Below are 24,882 nucleotides of genomic sequence, written 5' to 3' on the forward strand. Positions count from 1 at the left end.
TATCCTTGGTACCAGCACATTGCCTGACACAGAGGAGGAGCTCAGATGAATGTTTGTTGAATGAATCCATGGCCTTCTACCTTTTGTCTCCTTTTTAAGTCTCTCTTCTGATTCCCTCCTTTGAAAATTCTCCTTCTTTCTTCATTTATTCTGTTGCCTCTCTTCTTTTCCCTTTCTTCTTATCTTCTTCCTCTGTTTGCTCCATTTCCCACTCATTCTCCTCCTCTCCCTGTCCCAACCCCTTCCTGCCATTATTCTGTTCTCCTTCCAGGAGGTGACTTCTCTCAGAGGATTGGTCTGCCCTCCTCTTTCTTTCTTCTGCCTGTGGTTGAACCCCTGAATTATCTGTTTCATTAGGTAACTCCCATATAGAAAATGAGGTGGGGGAGACATGTGGGTGTCTACTTTCCTATTTCACCCCATTTACAGAGTGTGTATGACGTGTGAGGGATTTGGTAATAATTACTGTAATAATTGTTTTCTCAGAGATTTGCTAATCTGGCTCTGCCTATTCTCGGTTGTTGAGTGCAGCTTTGCAGATGGAATTTGACAGCCATAGTTCTCAAACTTTGATTGGTATCAGTATCACTTGGGAACTTCTTAAAAATTCTTATCATACTTCGACTAGCCTGGACCTTCCTGGTCTTCATTAGCTTACCAGGAGATTTTGATACACGTCAAAACTTGAGGACCACTGGTTAGAGGTCTCTGGCTATCTAACACTTTCAGTGGCTTGAAGTCATGTTTTTGACACATCCTGTCTTAAAATGCTTTTCCCTTTTTAAAAACTTTTATTATGTAGAATTTCAAATATAGAGAGGTGAAATAAGTCACTGAGTATGCATCATCCAGTACCAATAATTATGAATATTTTGTTAATCTTATTTCATCTCTCCTGACAACACTTTCTTTTTTCCCAGAGTGTTTTAAAGCAGATTTCACCAGCAAATACCTCAGCATATACACGTGTATGTGTTGTGTGTGTATGTGTTGTGTGTTGGTCTATCTATCTAACAGATAAGGTTTTGTTTTCTTTTTATAAAACCACGATGTTACTGTTACTACACCTTACAAAATAAGTAAAAAATTCCTGTGTCCCTGATTGTATTAAAAATGTCTTAAGTTGGTTTGTTCCAATCAGGATCCAAACATTCCCACACATTTTATTTTCTTATGTGTCTCTTAAGTCTCTCTCTGTAACCTGTAGCAGTTCCCCCTCTCCTTACTCCCGAAGAAATTGAATTATCCCCCTGTAGGATTTCCCACATACTGGATTTGGCTGTTTCTATTCTTGTGGTGTTGATTAACTTGTTTCTCTACCTGGTAATTAGATCTACCAGGTTGCTTGTATTCAAGTGATACATTTTCAAAAAGTATTCTTGCCAGCATCTTATATTTTTTGGGCGAGCATACTTCATGCATACTCCCTATTGCATTGCATCAGGAGCCATGCAATGCCTGGTTGTCCCACTTGTTATGATGTAAAGATTTACCGGTGAGTTCAGGTGTTGTCAGCTTGACTCTTTTCCCAGGTTGGTTTCCCCAGAAGCAGATTCTGAGACAAGGAGTTGAGTGTAGTAGTTATTTGGAATGTGATCCAGGGAAGCAGGGTGGTGGGGTGAAATGAGACAGAGAAGGAAAGGAAGCGAATACAAGGTACAGGAAGTTCATGAGAAGGCTGCTGTTGTGGGTACAGGGCTTATTCCCACGAGGGACCTCTAGGAGACTGTATAGAACATGCCTCAGAGAACTGGGAGGTTGTGGTATTTGTACCTTTATCTGTCATTGGTTGAAGGCTACTGGAGGAGGGGTAAGTAAGCCATGAGGGACTTCTAACTTCTGTCATTCCATCTGCATTTATTCTATTGATACCTTAAATGAAGAACTTACTTCATCGACTGTTTGGTTACTCTGGTTATTTTTGATTATGTGGTAGATTCTATATTTGCTAAATATTTTGTAAAAGTAATTTAAAGCCTTAGATGATCTATTCTTCTGGGGAAGATTTATGCTTGCTTTTACCAGATGCATGAAGGCACTACTACTCCAGGGTCCCATTATTCCAATTTGAGAGATTAAGATAATTTAAAGCTGAGATGCTCTTTCTTCGACCTATTTTCAGTTACTCTGACTCCTAGGATGTGGCCCCTTTTGGCTTTTCACCCTTGGTGGGCCCTGGATACCAGTCTCTGTTGCTGTGTTCTCCTGGACTCTCTTCCCAAGATCCGGAGGTTACTTCCTTCCCAAGATCCTGACTCTGTATTGAAATTAGCATCTTAGCTTGCAGATGAAAAAAAAAAAGTGTATTTTTCCAGTTTCCTAGCCAGCAGAATGTTTCCAGATTATCTGTTACTGGAAGCAAAAGGTCCAATGATTACTTTTTTAAAAAAAGTCTATTTCTTATTCAATTTTATTATTTTGTTTACTAGTTACTTCTGGGAGACTATTGTTTTATATTCTTCAATTATAAATGGGCTAAATACAATTCATTATACTGATCCTTTGTTAAAATGTTTTATTTCTAAAGAACTAATCAATATTAGAGCACAGTCCATTTGTAAATTTGAAAACATCTACATTTATGTCATGAGCAGTTGTCCCCATTTAGACATATAAATTTTTATAACTTTTACAACAATGTTATTCTCATTATCATATTGGCCCATAAAACACAAAATTCAAGTCATTTTTTGTATGTTAATTATGATAATCTGCTTCAAGATGTTTATTTATTCATCTGTTTATTAAATAATTCATTGTCTAATTGGAATTACTGAATAATTTTTAGACTAGGAAACTAGCATTGCCATATACATTTTTATTATTTATATTCTAATTCAAGCCAGACTTCTCTGACATTTGTCTAAATTTACTGTTATTTGCTGAGTGCTTTTCAGTGGACTTTCTATAGAATATATAGAAAGACCGATCTCTTTACCATAATATAACCTTGCTGATAATCAAGCTTTTTGAGTTGGTTTGTTGTATTCCAAGCTGCTTTTATTTATTTATTTATTTATTTATTTTTAGGAGTGATGGATAGGTTTATTATCTTGATTGTATTTCAAACTCAAGTGTACAGTTGAATATAGTGTTCAGTTTATTTAATTTATTTATTTAAATAGATCTTTACTGGAGTATAATTGCTTCATAATACTGTGTTAAAAATGTGGAATGCTTCACGAATTTGCATTTCATCCTTGCACAGGGGCCATGCTAATCTTCTCTGTATCATTCCAATTTTAGTATATGTGCTGCCAAAGCGAGCACTATAAGATGCTTTTAAATTGACTTATATAAAGACAAAATGTAATTATGTGGAAGAAATAATTTGTTGTTCAACTTCTAAGTGTTGAATCATTTCTAAAATCATGGGTGGAAAGTTAACTAGCGTAATGTTCTTTATGGTTATGATTCACTGTTATATTTCCATTTTTCTCTTTCATCCTTTTATTTTCTCTGGTCCTTCCTTCTCTTTGTTCCTCTCTCTCTCCTACTCTCTCCTCCTCCTCTTCCTATTTTTCCTCTTTTTATTCTCCTCCTTTTCCTTTTTCTCTCCCTTCCTCCCTCCCTCCCTCCCTCCCTCCCTTCCTCCCTCCCTCTCACCCTCCCTCCTTCCTCCCCTTCCTTCCTTCCTTCTTTCCTTCTTTCCTCTCTTTCTTTCTTTCTCTCTATTTTTCAGATACACCTTTAAGGAAAGGGACTAGTGAATCCCTTGGGGCTCCAAAAGGGAGTGTGGAAACTCTTCCAATATTAAAGGTATTGCAAAATATTTTAGAAAATATAGTTAAAAACATGAATTTTAATTTTCAAATAATATTAAATTTGTAAATATATAATGGTTAATTATAGAAGTAATTTTGAATATTTAATATCTGAGAAATTATGGTTTCTGTATACATTGAGAACTATATGGACATTTTTCTACGTTTTGTTTTTACTTCAGAAAAAAATCTAATCAACTCCAAAAATAAGCTAGATAAAGCATCTTAGGAGGATTTATAGTTACATTACTATTGATATTTTGAATGTGTTGTGATTCATAGACTTACAGAGCAGAGATGTCCTACTTAGCATTTACCTCTGACAGATCAAATTAGTTACTACCTGCTAAAAATGCACCTAGAACAGTCCCTGGCATGTGGCAAGTTCTCACTGAATGTTAGCTTAAGAGAAGATAGAAGATGAGGGAGACAAATGGCCATTCTTCTTTTTGATGATAGTTTTCTTACTATATTTGAATTCTTTTTGTACATCATGGATTGTGTTGACCTGTATAGCTGAATGGGAGCCTAGGGAATTGTCTCATATATGTAATAAACATTTATTTACAGGCAAGAACTAGAATAGCATTTTGCAAACTCTGTCCTATGTGATGCTAGTACTACCCTTCAGAAAAGGATGCCAGGGTCAAGTAACCCTGGCTGACTTGAATTAAACACAATAGTTTCCTTACTGTATGACTTCTCAGGGGCATTAATTTACTCATGAGTACTGTGGTTTTCCAAGAAGGAGATATAGAATACCATATGTTCCATTATTGAAAATAAAACTCATTTTACCTACTTAGGATGCTAATGTTCATGGACTACAGTTGAAAAATACTTTTCTAGAGAGGAAGCCAGTGATCTATATTTTGGTTTACCTGATTAATTAAAAAACTATAGTTTTAACTTACAAAAGTTGTGTTAACATTTGAGGGCATTTCAAGGTACTAAAACATGAAGAAAAAATTCTGTAATTTCACTATATGGACCTAAACATTATCATTTTCTATATTTTCTACTAGTCTTTTTCACAATTAAAAAAAATATTTATTTATTTATTTTATTTTTGGCTGCGTTGGGTCTTTTGTTGCTGCATGTGGGCTTTTATGTAGCTGCGGCGAGCGGGGGCTACTCGCTGTGTTGCAGTGCGTGGGCTTCTCATCGCGGTGGCTTCTCTTGTTGCGGAGCACGGGCTCTATGCCTGCAGGCTTCAGTAGTTGCAGCACATGTGCTCAGTAGTTGTGGTTCACGGGCTCTAGAGCACAGGCTCAGTAGTTGTGGTGCATGGGCTTTGTTGCTCTGCGGCATGTGGGATCTTCCCGGGCCAGGGCTCGAACCTGTGTCCCCTGAACTGACAGGCAGATTCTTAACTACAGAGCCACCAGGGAAGTCCTCTTTTTCACAATTTTTTTTATTACTGCTGTTTTATTAAATTTGTATGTCTAATACAGTCTAATACAAAACACAATAATCTGTTTTCTTTCATTAATTCAACAAATCTCTATTGAGAGCCTGCTCTATGGCATGCATTGATTTAGGCTCTGAGAAGACACATTTTTAACATAGTAACATTCTAATGTTTTTTCTTAACATGAATCCACCAGCACTTTTTCCTGTTGCTAAATGTTAATCCTCATGATTACTATGTTTTCTCTGAAAAATTGATTTGAAACATATGACATACAATTATAAAGAATATTATAATGAAGAGTCATTCCCCCATCACTCTTTTAAGAAATGAAACATAGCTAGTACAGTTGAAACTCAACTCCTCCACTAACTGTTCCTGCTCACATTGTCTTTCCCCCTACCTAGGAGTAACTGCTGTTCTTAAGAGTGATTATAAATTTCAGGCATTTTAGTATTTTTATTACATATGTTTGTATCCTTAAACAGTAGAGTACTGTTTTTAAATTTATGTAAATGTATAAATAAAACTGTGTATTCTTCTGCAGCTCATTTTTTAATCTCAGTACTGTGTTTGTGAGATTGACTCAAGTTGATTTGTGTAGTCATAGTGATCATTTTCACTACTACATTCTCCTTGATCAGGGTTGCACAGTAAATGGATTTGAACTTAGGTGTGTTTCCTTCAAAGTTCAGGCATTTAGCCACTATGCTATGCTGCCTCTTGATTAAAAAAAAAAAGTGTCTTCAGGATATTTGTATAAAGTATTTTCTTCTAATACATAAAAAATGCAAGTCCTAAGAAATTGAGGACAAATAAAATATCCTGAATGTACCAGAGGACTGGGGGAGCATTCTGAATTTACTTTCTTGAATGTAATGTTCATCTTCTAATAATAGGTTTCAGAGAATGCAGTTTTGAGTTCTTTATGCTGTATTGTGTCTTCTAAAGAGAGAGAGCTGAGAAGTCTTAAATTGGGAACAGAGAATGTTTGAACTGCATAAGAGATTGAGGGGGCATAACTGTCTGCCAGTGGTTTTTCCAGGGGTCATTTACAGTGCTTGCTAAATATGTAGCTTCCTATTTCCCATTCTAGACGTATTGAATCATAATTTCAGGTGTGAGGTTCTTAAAAGTTTATAATTCAGGTGTGAGGTTCTTAACCGTTTGCCAGGTAGATTCTTAGGGAAACTAGAATGTAAGAATTACTGGCTTAGCGGACTAGCACTTATTCTTTGAAGCTTCATAGGGCAGGAATAGGAATACTAGTAGGTGTTACAAAGTGCTAGGTTTTGGCTTGGATGGAAACATTCTGGCAATTAAAGGCACTAAATGAAATGGATTTCTTAGAAGATGACCATGAAGAAACTGAAAACCATTTATGAACTATTGCTACTGTGTTTAAATTAGAAAAATGCACCCTTTCCTTGATATGATTTATTGCCCTCTGCTGGGAAATTATCAACATAAATATAGAAGTCTATGATGACTACTGTGCCATACACTACCTGCTCAGCTGTTCTGGGGCATGTGGTAGGTGGAGTAAGGGTGATTCATTGGTGTGGTCTAAGGGCATAGCAGTTGGTATTGGGAGACTTGGAGTTGAATCCTGACTTTAATGTTGACTGTGTGATCTTGAATAAACTATTTAATCTGTTTGAATATAAGTGTCCTCATCTGTCAAATTATAACAATAGTATCTATTCTACTGGTAGTATTTAAGTGATACAGTTCAAATGAGCTGTTGGTAACATTGTGGAAACCAGTAACCGGCGCATGGTGGCAACTCAGTTTTTCCCTTATGTTTCGCAAAGGGCACTAAATCTCAACCTAGAGTCTCAGACCTATTTGGAAGGGAGTGAAGTGGGGAAGAGTGAGAATTTATTGTAAGGAGAGTCCAAAATCCATATGCTCACCTAGCAGAGTCTGCAGGTGGGATAAATTTTATATCTTGCATGTATACGTGCAACTATTTAAAATATATATAAGGTGCTATTGTGATTATATTTTTAAAAAACTTACTTTAAAGTTTTACTGAATACATAGCTATTTTTGACAAATGGGTTATAAAGTTTTAATAATTAATAAGTACCTCATAGGATTATGGTAATTTAAAAATTAGTCCATATAAAGCATTTAGCCCAATACTTGGAACGTGTTTTAATTCAGTATTAGCTGTGATGATGACAAAGATGATGGTGGTGTTGATGATGACAGTGTTAGAATGTGGGTATGTGTGTGGGGTCTTTGAAGCTCCTTGGTGTTAAGAGGTATCCTTAGAGGCTTCTGTTTGTGGCAAAATGGAAAACTAGATGACCTGAAAACCCTCTTCCTACAAAACACCTAGAAATTTTGGACAGAATTGAGCAAATATCCTTAAGTACACCACAGAGCTCACAAGAAAGTAAGGTAAATTCCAGGGGCCAAAATAGAAAGGGGAACTGAAAACCAAAATGGTAAGTTTATGAATAGATGCTGCAGTAGGTTGATGGGCTCAGTTACAAAGAAACTTAGATTAACAACCATTTAGGGACAAGAGATGAGCCTTGGGCACATGAAGGATGGGGCTTGGAACTCAGACTCACACATTTAGTCAGAGCCTATAAGACTCATCTTAGTAAACCGTCGACCAGAAAAATATCTGCCTATTTGGTAGGGAGGTTTCTCAGTTTGAGGTTTCTCAGTTTGGGTACTGAAAGTGGAGTAAACGGGAGAAAGTCTCTCTTCCTAATAATTTGGACCTGCCCTCATGTAGGTCCATTTTTCAAATTTACACTATTTGGGTTGTGATTCTCCCTGAGCCTGATTCTTTTTTTTTTTTTTTTAATTAAAAAAATTTTATTGAAGTATAGTTGATTTACAATGTTGTGTTAATTTATGCTGTATTGCAAAGTGATTCATTATGCATATATATATTCTTTTTCATATTTTTTTCCATTATGGTTTATCACAGGACATTGAATATAGTTCCCTGTGCTATACGGTAGGAGCTTGTTGTTTATGAGCCAGTGATTCTTGAATGGAGATTCATGTCTATATATATATATATTTAATGTGTGTAATCAAGTTATGTATATTCCAGAATGCAAGTATGAGTTGACATTAGAAAATCTGTAATGCAGTACACCACATTAGCAGATGAAAAGGAGAAAATAACAACCACCTCACTAGATAAAGAGCTGCAACAAAAGCATTTGACGAAATTCAACAACCACCTTTTAAAAAATAACTCTTAACAAGTTAGGAATAGAAGAGAACTTCTGTATCCCATGAAGGGTATCATTCAAGACCTTTAATGACTGTTACACTTATGGTAAAAGATGAAAAGCAGTCCCTTTATATCGATGTAACAACTTAAAGATATCTGTCATTCTTCTGATCAAAATGTCCTAGGGGCCTTAGACAGCTGTGTGAAAAAAGAAGAGCAGAAGGAAAGGTGTAAGGACTGTAAAGGAAGTATCAGACTAGTATAATACGTTGCACACTTTTAGTAATAGCAATCTAAATGTCCATCAGCAGAAGAGTGGATAAGTGAATTGTGATGTAGTCCTCAGCACAACACCATTTCATTGTAGCAGTGAAGGTGAGTGAGCTAAAGTGGGCTTGAACTAGAGTCAGCCTGGCATCATTGCCATCCACGTCTAGAGTCACCTTCACACTACAGGGGGAAAACCTGGAACTACATTTCCCACCATCTCATTTCCATACGGTTCTAGGTTAGTCTTCCAGTGAGGGGCATTTGCATGAATTTGTAATACACAAGGGAAGAGAGAATTCTTATTCTGCAGTGGCGGATGGAAGAAGTTAATTGACCAGCCTCGCTGAGCAGGCCCTTGCAATTCACTTGCTTCAGCGTGGTAGACACTTGAGGTTGTCACCTGCCTCCTGGATTCTTAGATTCCTGTAAATTCATCACTGGCAGCTTTCTTGATCTTTGCTCTCCCAGGCCTTCCAGCAGTGATGGACACTTCTAGTTCTGTGCATTAAATCCCTTTCTGCTTGCAATACCTCGAGTTGCTCTGTGTTCCTAACTAAACCCTGACTGACACACTGAGTTGCAGGAGAAGATTTCAGTGACATATGGTTGAGTGAAAAAAGCGACCTGCAGAATTTTACAAGAGAATTCAAAATATGCAAAGTGATATTGTATATTGTTAATGGACACATACACATGTAGTAAAAGTTTAAAAACATGCAAAAGAATGGTTAAAAACCAAATTCAAGGCCAGTGACTACCTCTAGGGGCAGAGAAGAGGAGAGTCACTATAAACAGTTATACAGGGGATTTCAGTGATCTGCATGTATGTGTTTGCTTTATTTCCTAAACATTTTCTGAAGAAAAAATGCAAAATTAGAAAGTTTGAACAAAGCTGGTTGCTCTTTATGTTATTCTCTGTATTTGTCTCTCTGTGAGGATAATTATAATAGAAGTTATTTAGTTTTTGAAAATCACAATGTAGACCATTGGATTTGATGGCCTCCAAGTCTAGATTTCCAGCTCAGAGATTCCAAAAAAATTAACTTTCAAAATAAAGTATGTGAAAATGACAAATTATGAGTTAGATTTTTAAGATTTACCTATACATTTGGTACCATCAGGATTTTGAAAACCATAAAAGGAAGTTATATACATGTTTTTGAAAAGTTTAATTAATATTTGGAAAAATGATGAACTGTATTTATTATTTTACCTTTATTAATAGTATTGCACGTTTAATCAAAAGCAAATATACTTAGTAAGAAATATGTCATTGATCTTGGATAGGCTATTTAAATTTGTTATTTGGTTTTGAATTATTGTTAAAAAGTTGGGAAGTGTTGTATATGATTTTCCCTTAAATTTAATTTTTCTGTTTTGTTTATAAAATTCCTTTAGAAAAAACCTGAGGAACAGTTATTTTTGGCCTATGAACTTCTTGAAAAAGCCATTGGTGGGATAAATTTGAATTGCATGTTAACTGCTTTGCCAAATGGATCATCAGTGGTTGACCATTGCTATGCCACGGTGAGAATGAGAAACTCTTACATTAGGTTTATTTTACTTAACTAGGAAGAGGGCTGGCGTTGCACATAGGTAAGTAAAGCACGGTTTGTGGTGGCTTCCCTCTCATAGGCCAGAAATATATTCCCTTTTTCCCAGAAGAAATCAAGGAGTGTGAGGAGTCTTTGAATCTGTCACTGAAGAGGCTACTGGTGAACTTGAAAAGCAGATTTCTTAGTGTGTAAGCCAGATTGCAAAGAGTTGAGAAGTGAGCAGACTTTAATGGCTAAGAGTAAAGTGATAACCTGAATGATAATAAGACAGAGCTGGTTTTAGTATGTTTTGATAACCATATGCCTTTTTAATTTTTTACTTCAATTCTGCCGAAGCACACCCACGGTATAGATGCAGACATGTGCAAACCAGTCACACCGAATAGTTTCATAATGGATTTGCATCTTGAACTAATTCAAGCCCAGCACCGAATGGCCGTTGTGCTTCTTGACCAATTGCAAGGTAGTAGCCATCAAAGCAAATAACTTGTTCTGAATCAGTTTTAAGACAAGTTCAAGTACAGAATCAATTTAATTTGTAAACAGTGTTGTTGTTGACTAGGTGTTTTCCAGATAAATGTCATTATTTTATTTTTTCTTACTTCTCTGATAAATATCAATAGATATGTTTCATTATTTCTTTACACCTTGCATAGCAAATCAGTAAACTTCTAAAAAATTAAATTGCTTGAGTTATAGTAAATTATTAATATTTTATTAATTTAATGAAGCAAATATTTATTGAGTCTCTATCAAATCTAGGAACTATATTAAGCTTGGTCCAAATAAGACACAGCCTTTAATTTTGAGCTTCTAGATAAGTAAGCCAACTATAATAGTCAAGGTTAATTAATGCAATAGAAGTGGGCTCAGAGTGTTTGATATGGGCACACAGAAGAGTATAACAGTCAAGAAAGTCAGGGATGGCTTCTTGGAAGAAGTGATAGTTGACCAGAAGGCTATCTTTATCTTCATAAATATCTTTATGAAGAAAATTGAGAAGGAGGCAGTCATTTTGAATGGAGAAAGCAACTTTTAGTAAGGTGGAAGCAAACAATTATATGGTGAAGTCTAGAAACTGCTGGAATTTTCTTATGGCTGCAGTAAAGAGCACACATGGGAGATTGACACAGATAAGCCTAGAGAGGTAGATCACGGATCTTGAAGGGTTAAATCGTTTATATTTTATCTTGGAAGCTATTGAAAACTTTAGAAAGACATCTCTGACAGCAGTGTGAGAGGACAGATGAGTTGGATCTAAGTTGTTTTTGCCTCATTATTTAGGTAAAGAGGTCAAAACATTAAAAAAAAATGCCGATAGTAATTCTAGTGTGCATATAGAAACACAACTACTCAAGTTTCAGGGTAAGATTTAAAATATTATTAGGTCTAAAAATCTCTTCTGTTTGAGGTTAAATTTTGATAAAGCCAAGTTACTCCTGGCATGATTATATAGTCAATATTCATTTAACTGCCACTTCCTCATTTTAAATTACTGAGTAATTATAGAACAGAACTGAGTGTTCCAGCCTAACATGACTTCTGATCTCTGTCGAATACATTCAGATGTCCCATCATATATACAGCTAAACAAATTTAATCAAATGCTGGTTAATTAAATAATTTTTGAGTGCAGACTTTTTCTCCTCAGCTTTATTAAGATATAATTGACATACCACATTATGTAAGTTCAAGGTGTACAACGTGTAGATTTGATACACTAACATATTGCAAAATGATTACTGTCATAGTGTTAGCTAACAGCTCAAGCATGTCACATAATTCCTGTTTCTTTTTCTGTGGTGAGAACATTCAAGATTTACTCACTTTGCAACTTACAAGTGTCTACTACAGTATTATTAACTATGATCCATGCTGTACATTAGGTCCCCAGAAGTTATTCATCTTATGTACCCTTTGACCAATATCTCTCCATTTTCCCACTTCCTCAGCCCCTGGTAACCACCATTCTACTCTCTGTTTCTATGAGTTTGGGTTTTTTAGACTCCACATATAAGTGATGCCATACAGTATTTGTCTTTCTCTGTGTAACTTATTTCACCTGGCATAATGCCCTCAAAGTCCATGCATATTAGTGCAAATGTCTTTCTCCTGACTGAATAATATTCCACTGTGTGTGTGTGTGTGTGTGTGTGTGTGTGTGTGTGTCTCACATCTTCTTTATACGTTCACCCACTGATGGATATTTAGGTTGTTGCCATATCTTAGCTATTGTGAATAATGCTGCAATGAACATGGGACTGTAGATATCGCTAAGATCTTGTTTTTATTTCCTTTGGAGATATACCCAGAAGTAGATTTCTGGATCATATAGTAGTTCTATTTTTAATTTTTTGAGAAACCTCCATAGTGTTTTCCATAGTGGCTTAGCCAATTTACATTCCTACAAATAGTGTATAAGGGTATCCTTCAATCCACAGCCTCGCCAATGTTTATTATCTTTTGTCTTTTTTGATGATAGCCATTTTAATAGGCGTGAGGTAATATCTTATTGTGGTTTTGATTTGCATTTCCCTGATGATTAGTGATGTTAAGCATCTTTTCATGTACTAGTAGGCCATTTGTATATTTTCTTTGGAAAAATGTCTATTTAGTTCCTCTGTCCACTTTTTTTTTTTTTTTTTTTTTTTTTTTGCGGTACGCTGGCCTCTCACTGTTGTGGCCTCTCCCGTTGTGGAGCGCAGGCTCCGGATGCGCAGGCTTAGCTGCCATGGCTCATGGGCCCAGCCGCTCTGCGGCATGTGGGATCTTTCCGGACTGGAGCACAAACCTGTGTCCCCTGCATTGCCAGGAGGACTCTCAACCACTGCGCCACCAGGGAAGCCCTCTTCTGCCCATTTTAAAATCAGATTTTTTTATTATTAAATGGCTTGAGTTTTTTAATATATTTTGGATATATCTATAGATACCTATATATCTATATATAGATAACCGACTTTAAAAAAATGCACAACATGAGAGTTGCAAGTTAAGTTTTATTTGGGGCAAAATGAGGACTATAGCCTGGGAGACAGCATCTCAGATAGCTCTGAGAAACTGCTCCAAAGAGGTAGGGGGAAGGTCAGTATATATGTGATTTTGGTGAAGGCGGGGAGTACATGGAATGAAGCACATATTTTTTTGCAGAAGGTTTCTGCTAGTCACGAGGAGCAGACGTCACCATGAAAGATTTTAGTGCTTTTCTAGATATGAGGGGATACAAGAATTGGGCTCATAAAATCAACTCCTGAGAATACCTAACTATCTGAAGACCTGTTCTACCAGTTTTTCCCAGAGCACAGAGAGCCTCATTTCTGCTCTCCACCCTGAGCTCCTTTCAGGGGATGTTGAAAGTCAGCAGCTGCAGCAGCACATGATCTAATCCTTGTAGAGGTAGCTGGCAAGTGCCAGTGGCAAGTGCCAGTTTGTAGTTGACTCTCTCTCTCTCTCTCTATATATATATGTGTGTGTGTGTGTGTGTATATATATATTTACGTAGGATTAGTTATTATTTCTTTGCAATATCTCTGGATCTGCTTGATGTTTTTCTCTGCTTTATTGAACTGCCACCCTAGCACAGATTATCACTTTTTTTCTCCTGTCATTCTTCACTCTTGTATGCTGCTGTCTGACTAATGTTGCCTAAATACTGCTTTTGTCATTCTTATTCAAGAACTTTACGGTGGTTGTCTATTGATGACTGTGGCATTTAAATGTGACTCCTGTGTTGGGCATTCAGAGTTTTCTTGCAATCTCATCCTTCTTATCTCCAGTGATTATAATCATGAGAGCTATCACTTAATTAGCATTTATAATACCCTAGGTACTGAGAGAAAGATGCATTATTTTCCGCTTTGTGTTGCTATTTCCATGAAGATAAATTTCCTTATCCTTTGCCATTAAAGAAACCTTATATCCTTTAACGGTGTCTTTTGGCATCTTTTCATCAATCAATCATCATCCCATGGTGACTCATGTGCATTAGCACAAATAATTAAACCTCAATAAAAGGGGTTTATTGTAAGGTTACTACAGGTACACTCATGTACCTTTAAGGAGAGAAACAATATATTGCCAGGTCTCTTGAGGGCCAGACCTGGAAAATCAAGAATCAGTGTAATATTCTCCATCTCCCTGGACCAGCATACCTTTACTTTCTTCTCCCTCATCCTGCTACCTCTTTCCTGGACCACCGTGATGGTCAGTCCTAGTTGCACACCAGGATCTCTCACTGCTCACAGTCAATTGGGAATAATTTGTGTGTCAGTTGAAAATCTTGAGAGAGGCTCTGATTTTATCAGCCACAGATAGAAGAGAATGGAGGTCTTCATGTGGTACCCAGAGCTCTTGCAGGAACCATGGATGGAGCAATTTTGAAAAGTTTATGAAGGGGGAAAGTGAACAAAAGTTGGTTGGACCCTATTTATCAACCTTCAAGATAATTTTATTTAAGGTGAAATAGAAAATCAAATATTGTTATAATTTAAAAATTCTTGATCTTCTCATACAGTAGCAAATAAAAGAGAATTTAATGATGAAACTGTATTAGATTTGTTTGAATTTTTATCTATTAATGAAAAAAAGATGACATGATAGAGGAAGCAATAATTTTACAAATAGTTACTCTTTAGTGTTTAGAAAATATTTCCTTTCTTGAACATAAACCTAATTGTGATAACAATCTCCTTCTTCTTCTCCTTCTTCTTCTTCTTCTTCAGTTTTGCAGACTCCAACTGTTAGCAAAAGTATATCTACCAAAGGTCCAGAAAAGCCAAAAAAACCTGGAAGTCCTGATTGTTTTACAGGTAATTAAGTTTTGGATAAATTGTCTTTCCGCATTTTTTAAAGATAGTTTTTATGTTGCCCTTTTGGTGAAATGTTTGTTTGCTTTTACAGAATTAAGTGTAATGAATAAAATAAGGAAGAATAAGCTATCCAAAGCAATTTACCTGATGCAGAAAACCCTTCTAATGTTTGAGAAAGATGCAACCTGTACATCTCTACATAACTTCTTGATGGTAACAATATATCATTTCTTCTTTTAGTCCTGACATGCAACCCCTGTTAAAAATGAATGATTTATTTCTCTTTGCTAAAAATAATGTGTTGCCGTTAACATTAGATTATGAACTTTTAGATTTGCCGTGTCTAGTCTTCTCTTTGTGAAGTGCAATAGTTTTAAGCAGGGAAATTAATCTGTATCTCCAGCCCTGAACTCTCCTGAAATGAGAGGTTCTCTCTCTGCAGGGAGACCTTACAGGGGGAGCTAAATAAAATCAGGATTCAAAATGAGGTGAATCGTAGAATGTAAGTGACACTGTGCCAGCATCAATGCATTCCTTACTATGGAACTAAAATACTTAAAGTCCATGGGCTAAAGTACCTTCTCCCAGATGGATATTGCTGATTTATGGACCAGTTGCCTTGCTGTTGTTGTCTCTCTCTGACCTGGAAATTGTTCTGTCTTCTTACTTATTCATTGTATGTTGATTTTAGAGTTTAAATTTCTGAGGGGAATCACATTTCTGTTTTATTTTTGCCCCTGTGTATCACAAAAGTTTGACTGTGTTGGCTGAATGAATGGCATATGATGAGGTAGAGAATACAAGTAGCTTGTCTGACAAGGGAAAGAAAAGAGTCAGTCAAAGCTAGGGGAAGGATACAGAGTTTAAGAAGAGTTCGACATATAGTGGGGGTCCTCTAATAGAATAGGGAAGGGGATGAGATTGAAAGCACATGTAAAGTGGTTCATCTTCAGTGGAGGGTGGGCTGCAGAGCAGACACCTCATCCTCCGATATAAAAGGGAAGGAGGAACAGACAGATGTAGATTTCAATAAGTCCATTGGTGTGGAGGCAGGGAGTTGAGTGGATGCCTTCTTATCTCAATCATGTGTAAAATAGGAGGCAAGGGAATCTGCCAGCCATGGAGAGTGAGGGTGAATAGTTGGACTGGGGAGAGAGAAGGTGATTGGAGAGTGGAGAGGAATGGATGAGGGAGCTGACTCTAAGTTAAAGGACTGGTCAGCATCCTGAAGTTCTGGCTGAGGTTGAAGACCATGGATTTTCAGGTGGCCTCATCTGCATGCTGGTATGATATTATCCTGGTGTGGTACTCTTAGTAGCTGTGACAGTAGAATATTTGTGACAGTAGAGATTTGTACTGGACTGGATTTTTAATAAAAGTACGAAAGTATAGGTTAAAAGTTCATAATGAAAAATGGGTGTAGATTGAGTAGGGAAGGAAGTAACACCATCAAGACTTTTAAAGACTTGGTAGACTATGGAGATATCAAGAGATTGGGCATCTCTATGAGATCAGGGACCAGAAAATCAGAATCTGAGAGAGCTAGAAGGATAGGTGTTGGAAGTTAGAAAGTATTGGGTTGACCAAAAAATTCATTCCGGATTTTCTGTAAGATGTTACGGAAAAACCTGAACCAAGTTTTTGGCCAATGCAATAGAATATTGGAGTTTTAGATTTCTGGTATGTAGTACTTCCTGATCATAAGTCCATCACTTCATTCATCCAACATATGTTTTTCAGTGCCTCTGATCCATTCAGCAAATGTTTTATTGCAAGTTGACTATGTGTCTGGTATTATGCTGAGTACAAGGGATAAAAACAAACAAAAATCCTTTCTTTATTCAACCAGTATTGATGGATTGCCTGCTCTTTGTGGTCTCTGTCTTCAAGATAAATCCAGTCTATGGGAACATAGACGTGTAAGTAGGTGATTATGAGTCATTGTCATAGGTGCTCTAATTGCAAGAGTGCCAGGGGAATTCAGGAAGGGAATACCTGACCCAACAGTGGGGAATATTTGAAGAAACATCCAGAAAAAGTGACATGAAGTTGAATACTGAAAGACAGACAGGAGTACCCAGGGAAAGAGAAAGACAAAAGTGGAAAGGACATGCAAGGCAGAGAGAACAACCTGTGCAAAGGTCCTGAGGCTAGAAGGGTCATAGAGTGCTTGTGGTCCTGAGGTCATTCAGTGTAACAGAAGCTTCGATGCAATGGCAAAGGGGAGGGAAGTGTTTGGAGAGGATGGTAAGAGGTGAGACCAGAGAGAAAGTAGAGTCTAGCTCGTAAGAAGTCTAAGGATTCTGCATAAACAGATGCTATCAGTGTTCAAGGTGGGGAAGTCTGTCCTGGCAGTATTAGGGGAGAGCCTCATTACAGTAGAATTTCCAGCATCTGAATGAAGGAATTTGATGATGGTATTGGATAGTCTCAGCTGACCAGGCCAAGTGGTGTCTGATCTCTGCTGGAAGACTCCTGGGTTCAGATCCATTTTCTCAGCAGATGCTTCTGCAGCCGCTCGCTACTGCCTAGTGCTTGGAGGACATTAGTACTTCAGTCCTATTTCCATGGCAAGTAAAACTTACCTTTCTTTTAGAACTGTTTGTCTCAGGACTCATCTCATGGCCTCTCACAGTCCAGAGAGAGTAAAGCCTCTGGGATTTTCCCTTTTGGTTTATTATGATGCAATCTTGTCTTTATATTATCATAATATGCCCATTGCCCTGTTAGGTCTCTGTCTTTCTACCACTGTGACTGGGAACACACGGGAGATGTGAGAGGTCTGAAGTTTTCATGTTCTCCTTGTGTATCTTTTCCTTCTATTTCTTAAGTGAAACTATTTTAAGAAAAATTATAATATCCTCTTAGACTCATGAGAGGCATTTAGAAGCTCTACTTTTTACGAGGAGCCCTCCATAAGAATTGTCACCAGCTGGGAAATGTTGAATATTTATTTAGAAGTCCCGAAATCTTCTATAGCCACCTCTGCTCCTCTGTGGCAGTTTTTCATCCTGGTGTTAAAGCTTAATGATCAGTCCTCAGGGTACTCTCATAAACAACGATGTTATGGCTCAAATAATTGCCAAAGTTTCTTTCCTTAAAGAAGACAAATAAATTTCATTCCCTTGGCAATCATTTTCTTTTGGGCTATATTACAGCATGCTTTACATTATCACGGTCTGGTAATAAAATTATCCACAAATCAGTATTTGATGTGTCACCTGATACCATAAAAAAGATTTGAAAAGCCTGGGTCTTTGCAGAACCCTTAAATAATTCATACCCTGTTTTAGTTTTACAGAAGTTTCCTGACCTTGTGGAGATGGATACTCTCATCAGGTGTCTGTTTTATTCCAAGTCCATTAAAGGTGGACTAGCTTGTTGCCATGGATGAGGGACAAACCTTTGATAAGACCCCGTTAGCCTTCCAAAAGAGATGGCTGGCTTTTTTTCTTGATTGTGGGGCTTTATTTTTCTCGGTTTCCTGTCTCGGTTATTTGACTTCTGGAAGTCCATATTGGCATTTTACACATTATACCTCAGATTGATTTTAATGGATTGCACCTGGAACCAGCCTGCGATGTCCCTGATTTTCTACTTCCGATAAATAGAGGAGTCAGCATATGGCTTACGATCATCACTCCTAGTTCACTTCAGAGTCCAGCAGCCCAACCTTCAGCGTCTTTGCGGAGCAATTCCTCACTGGGAAGAGGCAAGAATACTCCTCAATCCAAGTGCTGAGGGTACCGGGGCAGGGGTGTATACTGTTGTTTTCTGTCCAGCATTTATTTCCCTCTTCCAAACATCACCTTTGGAGGAATTTCTTCTTCCCCACTAGAAGAAATCAGGTAGGACTTTTCAGGGCCTCTCTTCTCTGCCAGCCAAGAGGAGGACTGGTGATGCAAGCTAGGCTGATTGGTTGCTCCCTTCTTGGAATCTGAATCTTGAACAGAGGGATAAAAAGACAAAAAGTAGTTGGCATTCATTCATTCCAATGCCTGTGTCCTGATTAGACTATGTTAGTTGTGTTCGGTAGACCCTCTTGCCTCTCTGGACCTGCTGTGTTCCAAGCCTCATGTTGCTGTTGCTTCTGTTGCAAAGAGCCCTAACTGATGCATCTAGTGTTCCCCTAGGACTATATGTTGAAACTTAAATCAATAATTGACATGATTTTAGCAGTTCTGAAATCCAGTCATAATGCTTCAACTCTAAGCAAAGGAGCATTATAGATTAGCAGATTATTTTTTATAATCAACACAGAATCCACTTTTATGGTCCTAATTTGAAACCAGAACTCATGAAGAAGCCCAGGCCACTAGAAGTTCTAATCACTCCTGGCTCTAATACTTCCTGAATTTACATCTTGATGGCCCCTAAATACCATTGTGTTAACTATGTTAGCAGTAACTGGATTACCAAGTGAAGTGATTTTTCCTATTTTATAACATTTTAGTCAAATTAATTCTATTTGCTTTTTTTAGGAAAAATATATGTAAGCCAATATTCTTCAGAGATCTTCTAAGTTCTTTTTAATTGTTCATGCTGAAGTCTTCCTCATAAAGAGTAAAACCCTTTTTGATTCTAACCCCCCCCTTTTGAGGTCATGTTTTGACCCGCAGTCTTCAAACTACTGACAGAGATTTTAGAATATTTACATTTTAGGATTTTTTTCTTTTAAATATTTTGACGTTATTGCATAGAAAACTTCATCTCTGGTTGCCTCTCCATGCTTCTTTTTAACTTCACTTTGTATTAAGACAAGAAATCATAATGGTTAGGAGTATAAGGCTCTTGGATTAAAGTTTTGGTACTGCCGCTGACTAGCTGTATGACCAAGGTCAAATTACCCATGCTCTGTTAAATTTTAATTTCTTCATCTGTAAAATGGGTGTTTTGGGGAAGATTCAATGAAATGATGCCTATAAAATGCTTAGCATTTGACATAGAATAAGCAGTCAATAAATGTTAGCCATTATTATTACTACTATTTTATCTTCTAATTTAAGCACTGTGGAATATTCTTTTTGTCATATCAGTATGATTTTTGATGCTTTAGATATATTTTTCTCTATCAAACTACACATTTCTTTCTGTCTTTTCTCTTAGATCTTATAAAGCGTATATTTTATTCTCAGCAATATTCTTTGCCAGGATTCTTGGATATGACAACCTACTTTTCATCTTCTTCTGAAATGTACATAATATTGTTGAGAACCCAGAATATACCTCGGGAGATCTACTAGATGAGTAATAAATATGGTACTTTATCATTCCAGTCTTGTGATAGTTGTTAAGGTGTGTCCTAATCACGGCCTTCCAGATTGCATTACATCTTTCTGCAAGTGTTTTGCTGCACTGTGGATGTTAAGTCGTTTTCAAATGTATTTAATGTCAATCTGTCATCATAAGCCTTGAGTGACTTGTAAAAAGAGGCAGGTCACACATTCTCTAGTGGGAACCATAGGCAGAGAGATTTGCATTCAGACAATAGTACTTTGGACTTCAGTACTATTGTTTTGTGGCAATAAAACAATATGTTTTTTTAATTGAAGTGTAGTTGCTTACAATATTATATGTTACAGGTGTACAATATAGTGATTCACAACTTTGAAAGGTTATACTCCATTTATAGTTATTATAAAGTATTGGCTTTATTCCCTGTGTTGTACAATATATCCTTATAGCTTATTTTATTTTATTTTAATTAAAAAATATTTTATTGGAGTATAGTTGACTTACAATGTTATGTTAGTTTCAGGTGTACAGCAAAGTGAATCAGTTATTCATATACATATATCTATTCTTTTTTAGATTCTTTTCCCATATAGGTCATCACAGAGTATTAAGTAGAGTTCCCCGTGCTATACAGTAGGTCCTTATTAGTTACCTATTTTATATATAGTAGTGTGTATATGTCAATCCCAATCTCCCAATTTATCCCTCCCCCCACTTTCCCCCCTGGTAACCGTAAGTTTGTTTTCTATATCTGTGACTCTATTTCTGTTTTCTAGATCAGTTGATTTGTACCCTTGTTTTTAGATTCCACATATAAGGGATATCACATGATATTTGCCTTTCTCTATCTGACTTACTTCACTCAGTACGACAATATCTGGGTCCATCCATGTTGCTGCAAATGGCATTATTTCATTCTTTTTTATGGCTGAGTAAATTCCATTGTATATATGTACCACATCTTCTTTATCCATTCTTCTGTCAGTGGACATTTAAGTTGCTTCCATGTCTGGCGATTGTAAATAGTGCTGCAACGAACATCAGGGTGCATGTGTCTTTTTGAATTATGGTTTTCTGCAGATATACACCCAGGAGTGGGATTACTGGATCATATGGTAAGCAACTGACCAAGGATTAATTTCCAAAGTATACAAGCCATCATGCAGCTCAATATCAAAAAAACAAACAACCAATCCAAAAATGGGCAGAAGATCTAAATAGACATTCTCCAAAGTAGACATACAGATTGCCAACAAACACATGAAAAGATGCTCAACATCACTAATCATTAGAGAAATGCAAATCAAAACCACAATGAGGTATCACCTCATATCAGTCAGAATGGCCATCATCAAAAAATCTACAAACAGTAAATGCTGGAGAGGGTGTGGAGAAAAGGGAACACTCCTGCACTGTTGATGGGAATGTAAATTGATACAGCCACTATGGAGAACAGTATTGAGGTTCCTTAAAACACTAAAAATAGAACTACCATATGACCCAGCAATCCCACTACTGGGCATATACCCTGAGAAAACCATAATTCAAAAAGAGTCATGTACCACAATGTTCACTGCAGCTCTATTTACAATAGCCAGGACATGGAAGCAACCTAAATGTCCATCAACAGATGAATGGATAAAGAAGATGTGGTACATATATACAATGGAATATTACTCAGCCATAAAAAGAAATGAAATTATTTGTAGTGAGGTAGATGGACCTAGAGACTGTCATACAGAGTGAAGTAAGTCAGAAGGAGAAAAACAAGTACCATATGCTAACACACATGTATGGAATCTAAAAAAACGGTACCAATGAACCTGGGGGCAGGACAGGAATAAAGACACAGACGTAGAGAATGGATCTGAGGACATGGGGAGGGGGGAGGGTAAGCTGTGACGAAGTGAGAGAGTAGCATTGACATATATGCACTGCCAAATGTAAAACAGATAGCTAGTGGGAAGCTGCTGCATAGCACAGGGAGATCAGCTCTATGCTTGAGAGGTGGGATAGGGAGGGTGGGAGGGAAGCTCAAGAGGGAGGGGATATGGGGATATACGTATACATATAACTGATTTACTTTGCTATACAGAAGAAATTAATATAACATTGTAAAGCAATTATACTCCAATAAAGATATAAAACAAACAAAACAACATGTTTTGTTAGACATATTAGGCAACATGTTGGCCACGATAGGCAAGTCACATCCATATCGATAATACTTTCTCTTTCACAATTGAGGTGGTTTCATGCAAATTTTTCTATCTTGATTTTTTGCGTCTTCTTTTCTGGTGATATTTCCTCTTTGTACTTGAGGAACCCCCTTTAAAAAACCCCTGATCACTTTCTTTTCTTTAATTGAGGTATAATAGACAACATTGTATTAGTTTCAGGTGTACAACGTCACAATTCCATTTTTATATATATTGCTAAATGGTCACCACAAGTCTTGTTAACTTATGTTACTATGTATTAATAATATATTATTAACTTATATAATTGTCGCCATACAGTTAACACATTTTTTCTTGTGATGAGAACTTTTAAGATCTACACTTTTAGCAACTTTCACATATGCAATACAGCATTAACTATATTCACCATGCTGTGCGTTATATCCCCATGACTTATTTATTTTATAACTGGGAGTTTGTACCTTTTGACCCCCTTCACCCATTTTTGCCCACCCCCAACTCCCTACCTTTGGCAAACACCAATCTGTTCTCTGCATCTGTGAGCTTGGTTTTTGTTTTTGTTTTTTTGTTGGATTCCACATATACGTGAGATCATATGGTGTTTGTCTTTCTCTGTCTAGCTTCTTTCACTTAGCATAATGCCCTCAAGGTCCATCCATGTTGTTGCAAATGGCAAGATTTCTTTTTTCTTAATGGCTGAATAAAATTCCGTTATTTATCCATCCATCTCACATTTTCTCTATCCATTCCTCCAGTGGTGCACATTTAGGTTATAAATGATGTTGCAGTGAACATGGGAGTGCATATATCTTTTTGAATTAGTATATCAATCACTTTCTTTTTTTTTTTTTATCAATCACTTTCTTATAAGTGGAATTTTATTAGCAGCTCAATGATTTACCTCGCTAAGTTAGGATTTTTTTTTGTTTTCTTTTTTTTTTTTTGCGGTACGCGGACCCCTCACTGCTGTGGCCTCTCCCATTGTGGAGCACAGGCTCCGGACGCGCAGGCTCAGCGGCCATGGCTCACAGGCCCAGCCGCTCTGCAGCATGTGGGATCTTCCCGGACCGGGGCACGAACCTGTGTCCCTTGCATCAGCAGGCGGACTCTCAACCACTGCACCACCAGGGAAGCCCGCTAAGTTAGGATTTTAATTTCTAACTAGCATTAGGTCTACCTTGAGTTCTATTAGATAATTTATCTGATTTACCTAAATCAAGGACTCTGTCTGAGACTTTTCTCTTGTTACCTTTCACTTAAAACTTTAATACGTTGATCTATCTTTCTGTTTTTGTGCCAGGGAGGGTGGGAGGGAGGGAGACGCAAGAGGGAAGAGATATGGGAACATATGTATATGTATAATTGATTCACTTTGTTGTAAAGCAGAAACTAACACACTTTTCTATTGTCTTTATGGTCTCTATTTCCCCTCTGATCTTTGATGTTCCTTCTACTAACTTTGGACTTAGGTTTTTTGTTCTTCTTATTCCTTGAGGTGTGAAGTTAGATTGTTTATTTGATATCTTTCTTTGTTCTTAAGGTAGACATTTTCGCTAAAATCTTCCCTCTTAGAACTACTCTTGCTGCATCCTATAAATTTTAGTATGTTGTGTTTTCATTTTCATTAGTCTTATGATACTTTTTGACTTCTCTTTCCATTTCTTTTTTTTTAAATTAATAATGACTATTAAAAACTGTTCAGGGCTTCCCTGGTGGCGCAGTGATTGAGAGTCCGCCTGCCGATGCAGGGGACGCGGGTTCGTGCCCCGGTCCGGGAAGATCCCACATGCCGCGGAGCGGCTGGGCCCGTGAGCCATGGCCGCTGAGCCTGCGCGTCCGGAGCCTGTGCTCCGCAACGGGAGAGGCCACAACAGTGAGAGGCCCGTGTACCGCCAAAAAAAAAAAAAAAAAAAAAAAAACTGTTCAAATATCTTTTTGGCCATTGAAACTGTAATCATATTTTTCTCATTTGATTTATGGATAAATTAAATTATATCCTTAGACTTCCTAATATTAAATCATCCTTTTATTCCTGGGAGAGAGAGACAATAAAATTACAGTACATTATTCCTTTAACATATTGTTAGATCAATGTATTAGTATTTTATTTAGGACGTTTACATTTATATTTGTAAGGAGATTGCTCTATGTTTTTAAGTGCAGTCATTTTTTCAGGTTTTGTTATCAAAGCTATAATAATTTTAGAATATTCTCTGAGGAGCTTTCTCTGTAGTTAGAAATTTAAAAAATGGCATAGGAATTAATCAGTTCATTGATATTCAAAATATTTTAAAAAATAGTATCAGTTGAGACTGACGCTTGTGGGAAAGTCTTTTTGGATATCGTTTTTGGATATCTTTCCCAGTTTCTTTCATCATTATTCCTGTGTTCAGGTTTTTCTTCTTGAGTCAGTCACTGGCCATTTGTGTATC

General features: G+C 36.9%; 1 protein-coding gene and 1 non-coding gene across 2 annotated transcripts in view; one reads left to right on the forward strand and one right to left on the reverse strand.

Moving 5' to 3' along the window:
• CFAP54 (cilia and flagella associated protein 54) overlaps window positions 1-24,882 on the forward strand; it is a 306,933-nt gene that overhangs the window by 50,339 nt on the left and 231,712 nt on the right. Inside the window, exons 15-19 of the mRNA XM_033427688.2 lie at window positions 3,683-3,759; window positions 10,052-10,180; window positions 10,546-10,672; window positions 14,928-15,014; window positions 15,106-15,227. Of these exons, the coding sequence (XP_033283579.2) occupies window positions 3,683-3,759; window positions 10,052-10,180; window positions 10,546-10,672; window positions 14,928-15,014; window positions 15,106-15,227 (542 nt within the window). The remainder of the gene's footprint in view (window positions 1-3,682; window positions 3,760-10,051; window positions 10,181-10,545; window positions 10,673-14,927; window positions 15,015-15,105; window positions 15,228-24,882) is intronic.
• LOC117201177 (U6 spliceosomal RNA) lies at window positions 3,164-3,270 on the reverse strand. The gene has a single exon (XR_004483155.2). It is a non-coding gene; the product is annotated as a U6 spliceosomal RNA (small nuclear RNA).

The sequence above is a fragment of the Orcinus orca genome, chromosome 11 (assembly GCF_937001465.1).
Source record: "Orcinus orca chromosome 11, mOrcOrc1.1, whole genome shotgun sequence".
NCBI lineage: Eukaryota > Metazoa > Chordata > Mammalia > Artiodactyla > Delphinidae > Orcinus > Orcinus orca.